Below are 12500 nucleotides of genomic sequence, written 5' to 3'. Positions count from 1 at the left end.
TGACATATGAGAGAGAGAGAGAGAGAGAGAGAGAGAGAGAGAGAGAGAGAGAGGGAGAGAGAAAGAGAGAGAGAGAGAGAGAGAGAGAGAGAGAGAGAGAGAGAGAGAGAGAGAGAGAGTGTGAGAGAGAGTGTGAGAGAGAGAGAGTGAGAGTGAGTGAGAGAGAGAGAGTGAGTGAGAGAGAGAGAGGGAGTGAGAGCGAGTGAGAGAGTGAGAGTGAGTGAGAGAGTGAGAGTCAGAGAGTGAGAGGGAGAGAGGGAGAGTGAGAGGGAGAGAGTGAGAGTGAGAGAGTGAGAGGGAGAGAGAGAGAGGGAGAGAGTGAGAGGGAGAGAGAGAGAGAGAGAGAGAGAGAGAGAGAGAGAGAGAGAGAGAGAATTCTATAGAGTAACAGATAAGATTTAAAAATTTATAATCAAAATCACATCCAAGTATAGATGAATGGATGAAATGAAACAATGAAAAAAAAAACTATACTATTAAAGGATATGTATAAACAATTGATAGCAAATACACAAAATAAAACAAAAATGACAAAATACAACATACACAGAAAAAATAAATGTTTAGAAAACACCTCTCCTCATGCCACATTCCATGTGTTGATGGCCAGTCTCCATGCCTGTTGAAACTCATGCAAAGGTCAACAAAGGCACATCACACGTTTTTTGCATAAATGGAAGAACACTTTGCCTTCTAAACATTTACCAAATAAATAACAAAAAATATATATATATACAAACATATCAATACAAAATGAAGAAGACGAACAAAACTATAAAGCCAAATGAATAATAAACTCTCAATTAATACAATAAAACAGAAAATCACAAAAAGCAATAAACAAATAAAATATTCTTCAAAATATGAAAGTATGAACACCAATCACAAAAAACAATAAAGTTGCAAAAAGTAAATAACAATGGGAATGATACATTTTAAATAAAAAACAAATACACACTCATCACAAAACTCATTCCTTATCTGAAATATACCAAAGTTCCTTTTCCTAAAAAAAAAAAAAAAAAAAAATAATAATAATAATAAAATGATAATAATATAAAATCATTACACAAATTTTACATTATGAAAATTACATATGATACCAAAACTTGTTGCTTTATAAATAAGTGAATATACACATACTGGGTATTTCTATAATCATAGATAATATTTCCAACTACATAACTGTGTATTGACATATTTGCGTATACAGAAGTATACGTGAGTAAATATTCCTAGATATCTCCAGTTTACTTTTTTATCAATATCTTATTTTCTAGAAAAAAAGCCTCCTGTTATAATTGTAATTGAAGAGAGCAAATTTTGAAAAATGTACAGGTTATCTCTTTTTCCAAATATCTTGTTCTGTAGTTACAGTAGACAAATAGGGAGTTTTGCATGGATGATATTTTTCAGAATTTCAAATGTACCCAGTAAACGCACCATGATATATAAAAGCTTTTTAACATTGATAGCAATTCAGTTTAAAGGAACAATTGTGATTTGACCTCTTTGTGATTTCACGATTAGCAATGTTGGGCGCTGTGAGAATTGAATGTAAATAACGTCTTGGTTCAGCAAAATGAAAAAAAATAATAATAATAAATAAAAAATACTGTAATGTAGCGATTGAAATCTGTGCACAGGGAGAACATCCTTACAGTTCCACGTTATGGCTAAAACTGACAGACAAGTTTGGATTGACAGATAGTAGTGTCATAAATAACACGGTGTGAGTAAGATGTACAGATTTTGCAATCTGTTTTGCACCTTTGTTCCCCAAACCATTAACTACATCACCTTAGCAACATACTATATTGTTAAAAAAACAAGGGATTTTACATTTTGAAAAACACTATAGTATTTACATGTGCTGTGTATTAGTTTTTCTTTACACCAAAATGCAAAAACAACCAATCCAGATTTAAAAATACAAAACAATAACAAAAATACCTTACAAATAGAATAAATAAATACCGGACAATGAATCATAATAAATACGTTTAGCTGAGTCATATTCCTTGTCTTACTGCAATTACTCTACAAGCACATTGCGCAGATCTAACCATAATACCAAATTTGAATTAAAGTGCATATTCCCTTCATTCAACCCAGCAAACACTTGACACTAATACCGCAAACAAAAAATCTGCATGAACTAATTTCCTGAAATATCAAAATCTGGTTCATAGATACATTCCTTTCATGGTATTGTCCTCACTAGCGGCGAGAAACACACTCTCATCAAACCAACTCAAATCTGACAATCTACACTAAATATCACAACATGAATCATTACAACTAAACAAGTATAACATAAAATGAGACAATAGAAATCTAAAAACTTCAGAATGAAATCAATTTTGGCTTCAAAACTGTCATCTCACTTTCCACATAGCCTGGCTCGGTATGTGGCCCATTTCTCCTCTATCAGACCTGTAAGATTTCGTAGTTCCATTATGCAATACTTTAATTCGTAAAAAGTGCACAGTACATTGACAATGCGTGGACTCAAGAAGGGAAGTCAAGTGCCCAAGTTAACTATTGAAGACTGCATTGTACTACACTACTACAGCGCGTGTACTACGACTTACACACGGGGACGGAGACGACTACACCGTACTTACCGAACTGATAAGTAAAATCCCGTAAAGTTATATCATTTGCGCACTCGAGAGTCACACCAATATTTACAATTATTCCATTTGCACTTCACAAACACCACTGAACACAACACTCACAGTCGTAAACTCTGCTCCCGAGAAGCTGATTGGCTGCTGGCTATAACAGGACGCCTTCTGATTGGCTGACAAAAATACACATAAACAAAACGCCGAATGGAAGAAAACTTGCCGCTCGGCATCGAAGAAAATGGTGTTTCTCGCCCAAAACTTGTATGGTAGACTATTATAATATGATTTCTTTCTCTTTCTCTGTCTTTGTCTCTGTCTCTGTGTGTGCCTCTCTCTGTCTCTGTCTCTGTCTCTGCCTCTCTCTCTCTCTCTCTCTCTCTCTCTCTCTCTCTCTCTCTCTCTCTCTCTCTCTCTCTCTCTCTCTCTCTCTCTCTCTCTCTCTCCCTCTCTCTCTCTCTCTCTCTCTCTGTGTGTGTGTGTGTGTGTGTGTGTGTCAGTGTGCATACTTATATAAACATCTATATGAACGTAAGAGGTTGGGAACACCACAGCCATCAGATATGAAAATAAGGTCGCTGTCATCCAACAAAGGTGAAGAAAATGGTCTCAGTTGAATGAAAAAGCTTGTGGGTTTATTATGGAAGGTAGATATGAGACACCCCCAAGGAACCCTCTTTTCTCCGGGGTCGAGGACGTGGTGGTGGAAATATAGACCCTGTGGCTTCGTTTGTCTGCCGTCTCTCTCTGTCTCTCTGCCAGGCGAGACGAGTCCTTCGACGAGTCCTTCTATGCTCACTTCGAGGAAAGGTGTTCGTTTCCGCCCGTAGAAATGTCAGGAGTGAAGTATGTGCGAACACTTGCGTCCGCTGAAGGAGGAACTTGCTGCGGGAAGGCAGAGGTGTGAAGTGCACCATCCGGCCTTGGACATAGTTTGCAATATGTATACATACATATATAAATAAATAAATAAATATATATGTGTGTGTGTGTGTGTGTGTGTGTGTGTGTGTGTGTGTGTGTGTGTGTGTGTGTGTGTGTGTGTGTGTGTGTGTGTGTGTGTGTGTGTGCATATACATACATTGATATAGATATATAATGATATATACCTACATACACACAAACACACACACACACACACACATATACATATATATATATATATATATATATATATATATATATATATATATATATATACATATATATATATGTATATATATATATATACATGTATAAGTGTGTATGTGTGTGTGTGCGTGCACGTATGTCCGTATTATGTATGCATATATGTAATCCTTTTTATACAAGCTTATCTGAGCTTAATCAACACTATGCAGTCATATAGGTATAACATACTTTTCGGCGAACATCTTACAGAAGCTTATAATAAAGTGTATTGTTATGACAAAGTGACTGAATGTTTTAGAATCCAAATACTCTCCAACTAATTTTTTTCGTGATGCATTTTAGATAAATAAATCTATTGCTTATCCATGGCCCACTACAAGCAAGAGGAAGCAACGATAAGGATAAAGATAAGGTAGATATACGAAGCTGAGCCTCGCCCGAGCTATACCTACGAGGGGATCCGCGTTGATCTATGTCAAAAATGTGTAAAAATAACTTAGAGAACGATGTTGAGTTATGGGACCTTCAGACGTATAGGGATCCAGTTGTGTGACCCCCACCCCGGGTTATGGACTCATAAAAGTTCACATTCTATTGTTACATGGACTATTATAAAACTGCCCGACCCTCTCTCTTGGCCCTGCGTTTTGTTCATTTTAGAAAGAAAAAAATGTCTATTGTGTTTTGTTTATGTGTGTGATTGTCGTTTCGGCCGCTGCTCGAAGCGCCGCGACGAGGAACACCAAACGAAATTAACATATCTACATTTTCCCCGCTCTTTAAGATGGCTCACCCTACAGCCATGAGAAATTAACAAGCGAGAATTAGGATGGAGGGTGAGGACGACTGAAGCTTTGACTGCAGTTCACAGTGGCGGCGCTAATGTTTCGGCGACAGGATGCAGCGAACGAAAACCGCATGCCGACACATTCTGTCTCTACCTTTCTCTGCCGCTTCTCTCTCGCTCTCTCTCATCATATCTGTTTATAAAATCAAACCATCAGCCTGTATCAGTATATGCAGGACATTAACATATGCCAATCATAAGTACGAACACAGTGACATACACACAGTACAAATGGAAACGCTGCCACAATAAAAACGAAATATATGGTCCGTTTTTATCGTGATAATGCTTTCATTTTGATGTAAATCCAAATGCAAAATGTTTGGCAGTACCACCCTGGCCTGACTATTCAGCCGCGGTCTGATCACGGTCATCAACCTGTTTTACTTTTTATTCCTATTTCCTGACACTTTTAAGCCTCTGAGGATGATTCTTTGGTCATGCAAAAGTTAGCATTTTCATTCTCGCTCCCATTGTAGTGACCAGTAGAAGTCGGAAGGCTTGGAATGTTGAAGTCAGTTTACATATGATACAACTATGCATTAGCCGGGTGTTATTTCCAAATTATATTTAGTGTTTCACTAAGGTAGTTGTTGTCGTTAGGTGTTATGATGACCTATCGGGGTTTCGTTACCCTAACAGAGTTCTACTCCTACCCTATTCTTCTTCCGTTGTGTAAAGCTAAAGGAAAGGGAAAAAATGAAACTCAACTTTATTGCACATTGAATGCAGGAAAATTGATACATTTTGGTTATAATAAAAAATAGATAAATAAAAGTATTTGATACTCACCTCGCCAATGTCAATATACAGTACCTCGGCCAACCCCAGGTCTGGTCTTAACTATGTGAGGTAACCCGCCTCTTACTATCCCAGTACACAATCCCGAGAGTGCGCCGGGAAGCAAATATCTTGATAAACTAAAGATCCCGTAGTAGTTACTATACCGAAATCTACGCTTTTACAACTCCTACCTAATGCACTTCATAAGCATCAAAATTCCTGAACGAACTCATTCATCAGCCTAATAGGATTAGGGTTTTGTTTGACTGAAGATAATAACATTAAATGAAAGTGGAAACGCGAAGGAAATAGATGCGACGAGCATTATCAACATTTGTTTGTGCAACTCTTTTTTTCCCTTTCGACTTTCATTTCATATCGATTGCTAACCATGACTGATAACGGCGAGTTAGTCTGAGGAATGAGGGTCATCTATATTATGTTTGTACAGTATACTTTCAGGATACTTCTTGCAGTCTATTTTTATGCTGCATTCTTTTGATTCTTGAATAGTGTGTTTCATTCTATAGCCCTTACCTCGGCCTATTCCAGTTCTGGCCGAGGTTCTATTATAAAAAAGCATGGTTCTGGCTACCCTGATCTGATTTTTTTAGGTACCCCGGTGTCGGCCTACCCCTGGTTATTATCAAACGTTTTTAGTGATCATTTAAAATTAGTTTATTTACTTCTGTAATATTTACCTATCCATTACTTCATTTTTTTACGGTTTATCACTTTACTTCAAAGGATATTGCCTTGAGGAAGTGCCTCGTTAACCCCAGAAACGGCTTCATTACCTCCATGAGTTAATTACCTCGTTTGAGAACCGCCGCTCTGCAATAAGGACTAAAGTATACCAGTCATTTGGTATACTTCTGGTAGGGTCCAGCTCTCTACTATCTTCTGAAGGACTGAATCCTCCGTTGTTGAGACTAGTCTGATTTACAGATGTTTTCTGTTTACACACTGCAGATCAAACTTTAACTAATTTCTAGTTTGTTGACAATCAGGTGATGGACCTACTAAAGATGCGTAAACGTTATTTCGACATCTGTATCTCTATCTATTTATCAACTTATATATATATGTGTGAGTCTGTTAAATATTCATGCGCGCGTCCGCTAGTATTAGTATATATACGTAGTTCCTTTTTGTGCATACTCATCAACAATGTTTCAGATGTCAGTCACCTGCACTGTACCTGATCGCTGTTGTTCTAATTTGGTCCGTGCAATCTAAGCAATGGGTTTCTCTCATTGTGACGTAGTATTTGTCCATGGAATGCGATCTAGTTGTGACACTAACTTGTGTAGTTTTGTCTTAGACTCCTAGTTATCTTTTCTGTACTTCAGAACTCTAATTCGGTAAAAGATACGGACACTAATAGTTAAGATCATTTCCATGGTTTCAGTAACCTTTGAGTATCTTTTCCAATCTTAAATATTTTCGACCTCTGTACTTCTAATCTTCAAACTTTCTTCTAGCTTCTGTGTTTCCTTATTCTTATCCCGTTTGTACGTTTTTCTTTTTATAACAGTGACAAAAGATTGCTGCCACATACATCCACGCAAGCACATTCATGTAAGGCAGGAATTCCACTGTTTGTATGTTTGTTGTAGGAAATCGAATGATGACAAGGGATTCGAAGTATAACGTGTATAAATGTCTCCACGGGTTTTAAACACAACCTATCCTAATATCATGGACTCCTTTTATTTTTTGCTAGTTTTCTTTTTTCCTCATCTGTTGCGGAAATGTAATACAAAAGAAAACTCATTGTTCTAAAATGCCGTTTATGGAAATACCTCCGGTTAATATGAATTCTTCAACATTCTTTTGATAAAAGTCTTATTCAGCCATTTGTTTCGGTCCTGCAACCTTTTGCTATGCTCTCCATCCTTGTCCCTGAATTTCCTCATCTCGGCGCTACCCACTGTCTTTTTTCATTATTCTACGGAATACTCTGTCATGCTTCTATGTTATTCATTTAACAGGTGTCTAAACAATCCTCATTCTTGTTCTCATCGTATATGTTTATATAGATATAGATATATATACACATACTTATACACACACACACACACATATATATACACACATGTATATATATGTATATATATGTATATATGTATATATATGGATATATGTATATATATGTATTTATATATATCTATATATATGTATTTATATATATGTATATATATGTATTTATATATATATATATGTATGTATATATGTATATATATGTGTATATATATGTATATATGTGTATATATGTATATATATGTATATATATGTATATATATGTATATGTGTATATATATGTATATGTGTATATATATGTATATATACACATGCATACATACATACATATATATACATATACATATATTTATATACATATATTTACATATATATACATATATTTACATATATATACATATATTTACATATATATACATATATTTACATATATATACATATATTTACATATATATACATATATTTACATATATATACATATATTTACATATATATACATATATTTACATATATATACATATATTTACATATATATACATATATATACATATATTTACATATATTTACATATATATACATATATTTACATATATATACATATATTTACATATATATACATATATTTACATATATATACATATATTTACATATATATACATATATTTACATATATATACATATATTTACATATATATACATATATTTACATATATATACATATATTTACATATATATACATATATTTACATATATATACATATATTTACATATATATACATATATTTACATATATATACATATATTTACATATATATACATATATTTACATATATATACATATATTTACATATATATACATATATTTACATATATATACATATATTTACATATATATACATATATTTACATATATATACATATATTTACATATATATACATATATTTACATATATATACATATATTTACATATATATACATATATTTACATATATATACATATATTTACATATATATACATATATTTACATATATATACATATATTTACATATATATACATATATTTACATATATATACATATATTTACATATATATACATATATTTACATATATATACATATATTTACATATATATACATATATTTACATATATATACATATATTTACATATATATACATATATTTACATATATATACATATATTTACATATATATACATATATTTACATATATATACATATATTTACATATATATACATATATTTACATATATATACATATATTTACATATATATACATATATTTACATATATATACATATATTTACATATATATACATATATTTACATATATATACATATATTTACATATATATACATATATTTACATATATATACATATATTTACATATATATACATATATTTACATATATATACATATATTTACATATATATACATATATTTACATATATATACATATATTTACATATATATACATATATATACATATATTTACATATATATACATATATTTACATATATATACATATATTTACATATATATACATATATTTACATATATATACATATATTTACATATATATACATATATTTACATATATATACATATATTTACATATATATACATATATTTACATATATATACATATATTTACATATATATACATATATTTACATATATATACATATATTTACATATATATACATATATTTACATATATATACATATATTTACATATATATACATATATTTACATATATATACATATATTTACATATATATACATATATTTACATATATATACATATATTTACATATATATACATATATTTACATATATATACATATATTTACATATATATACATATATTTACATATATATACATATATATACATATATTTACATATATTTACATATATTTACATATATTTACATATATTTACATATATATACATATATTTACATATATATACATATATTTACATATATATACATATATTTACATATATTTACATATATATACATATATTTACATATATATACATATATTTACATATATTTACATATATATACATATATATACATATATTTACATATATATACATATATTTACATATATATACATATATTTACATATATATACATATATTTACATATATATATATATATATTTACATATATATACATATATTTACATATACATATATTTACATATATATACATATATTTACATATATATACATATATTTACATATATATACATATATTTACATATATATACATATATTTACATATATATACATATATTTACATATATATACATATATTTACATATATATACATATATTTACATATATATACATATATTTACATATATATACATATATTTACATATATATACATATATTTACATATATATACATATATTTACATATATATACATATATTTACATATATATACATATATTTACATATATATACATATATTTACATATATATACATATATTTACATATATATACATATATTTACATATATATACATATATTTACATATATATACATATATTTACATATATATACATATATTTACATATATATACATATATTTACATATATATACATATATTTACATATATATACATATATTTACATATATATACATATATTTACATATATATACATATATTTACATATATATACATATATTTACATATATATACATATATTTACATATATATACATATATTTACATATATATACATATATTTACATATATATACATATATTTACATATATATACATATATTTACATATATATACATATATTTACATATATATACATATATTTACATATATATACATATATTTACATATATATACATATATTTACATATATATACATATATTTACATATATATACATATATTTACATATATATACATATATTTACATATATATATATATATATACACTTATATACATATACACACACACATATAAATATATATATATATACACTTATATACATATACACACACACATATAAATATATAAATATACACACTTATACATATACATACATATGCACATACACAGATATATATATACTACAATAAGAAATTGAATTATCTGTTTATTATTCATTCGGTATGATGAGGAACCCTTGAAATCTCGAAATGTTACGATCTAATTTATTTTTTACTGTGTATCTGTATGCATGTATGTACACACACGCGTGTGATTTTCTATTTTTGCATCAGTGATAAACATAAATGTTCTGACCAAAGCGAAGGCAACGTAACATACAAGCCTTCGCCCGTGAGAGCCCAAAACAAGGCAACCCGAAGCGACTGCCAAACAGCCCTGTTCCCTGGATGAGCGGCCGCCTCACCCAGTCCCAAGGTCCACCTCGCTCCATCCCTGGGCAGCCGGACATTGGGGCTCGCTACCCGTGTTCCCTCCTGCCAGCACACCTGAAGGAGGAACAGGTGATCGTCGTCATTCGGTTGGAAAGTAGCTTAAAAACGTGACTTTAGCAGGATAAGGTCAGTTTGTGTTCAGTAAGCACACCTAGCAAGATGGTTCCTCTGTCGATGGTTTACGGCTTTGTTGTCCCTCTTTCTGCTGCCTTCGTCGCCCTGATCATCGTCTCGGTTTACAGATTCTACAGGAAAAAGGTTTGTTATTTTGACACAGAGTTGGTAAATAAATAATATTGTTATTCTTTTCCAAAATGTTTTTCTTCTTCGTTGCGATGTCCGTTTTGTATAACCGTGTGTAATATTTTTAGGAAACGACCACTGGCTCTCTTCCCATTGAAGTGAACTCGAAAACTCCTTACTTCATGGCCTCGCAGTTCTCGTCTCCGTCCTTCACGCCCTTTGGATCAGCCCTGAAGGAGAACGCCGACAGAGTCACATCCAATATCTCCAGGAAGAACCTACGTGCCATATACAGTCCCCATTCCGAAGCGGTGAAGAAGAACTTGAACGAGACACAGCTGACAGCGACGAGCCCGATTCTGGCAGCTGCCCTGGAGGACGTCCTTCGCCTGAGTCAAGAGGTCTTCGAGCTGAGGAACGCCAGGGCTTCCCTACGACGGATGCAAACACCGTCTCGCTCCAAGAGTGAAATCCTCTCTAGTAAGGATCGTGAAGGATGCAGTTCCTTCGCTGATGGAGACTCGCCCATGGACGCGGTTTTGGCACTTGCTTCGCCGTCGCCCAACCATCGCCAGGACTCTGAGGACACGACGACGAACGACCAGTGGACGGAAATCGATCTAGGAGACACTACCAGCGCTGCCGTCTGGGTTCGAACGGATTCTATAACTTTTGTTTAATTCCCAGAATAAAGAAGTGTTTGTATCTCAAATTTCAGTCCATCCCCCAAATGTTTATGGACAATGTCATAACGTTCAGATCGGGAATCAACATGGCTACAGTTTAGGAGACAGGAGTTGCATTTTGAGTGAACAGATCCAGTCAACAACACCAATAAATATGGAAGAAAGAAATATGTTTGTTATACATATAATAAGCAAAACAACGTTCTCAACAGAACACCATATTAATTGGGAAAAAAAGTGTGAAAAGAGTGGCCAAAGAACGCACGAACACACTCGTGAAGGATTCACACAGCGATTCGTAAGGAATGAACGAACAAGGTCTATATTGAACGAAGGGAAACGGGAAAACAGCGCAAATTGTTTTTTTTTCATGGTATGATGTCTCGAAGAAGCATACATACATATATGTATAAAATATGTATAGATATGTATTTATATATACATAATGTTCATTTATATACACGTGTGTGTACAGTGTTTGTCTATTATATACCTCTACACAGTCATAAAGACACGCGCATATATATATATATATATATATATATATATATATATATATATATATATATATATATATATATATATATATATATAATATGTATATAAATATATATATGTAAATATGTGTATATGTATATATATGTGTATATGTATGTATATATATGTGTGTGCATATATATGTATATATATGTG

The 12500-nt window shown here is 31.3% G+C and overlaps 2 protein-coding genes across 2 annotated transcripts in view; one reads left to right on the top strand and one right to left on the bottom strand.

Annotated features, from left to right (window-relative positions):
* Remo (Remoulade) overlaps positions 1 to 2771 on the bottom strand; it is a 247876-nt gene extending 245105 nt beyond the window's left edge. The window contains exon 1 of the mRNA XM_070116749.1: positions 2628 to 2771. The gene's annotated coding sequence lies outside the window, so the exon portion shown is untranslated. The remainder of the gene's footprint in view (positions 1 to 2627) is intronic.
* An 8041-nt stretch (positions 2772 to 10812) lies between these two features.
* Positions 10813 to 11956, top strand: LOC113809572 (uncharacterized). Its single transcript, XM_027361201.2, has 2 exons — positions 10813 to 11136; positions 11250 to 11956. The coding sequence occupies exons 1-2, from the start codon at positions 11038 to 11040 to the stop codon at positions 11799 to 11801; spliced, it is 651 nt and encodes a 216-aa protein (XP_027217002.2). The 5' UTR covers positions 10813 to 11037; the 3' UTR covers positions 11802 to 11956.
* Positions 11957 to 12500: the final 544 nt, after the last annotated feature.

This window comes from Penaeus vannamei, chromosome 39 (genome assembly GCF_042767895.1).
Source record: "Penaeus vannamei isolate JL-2024 chromosome 39, ASM4276789v1, whole genome shotgun sequence".
NCBI classification, from domain to species: domain Eukaryota; kingdom Metazoa; phylum Arthropoda; class Malacostraca; order Decapoda; family Penaeidae; genus Penaeus; species Penaeus vannamei.
The sequence above is the reverse complement of the archived record's forward strand: the minus strand, read 5'-3'. Positions and strand labels throughout refer to the sequence as shown.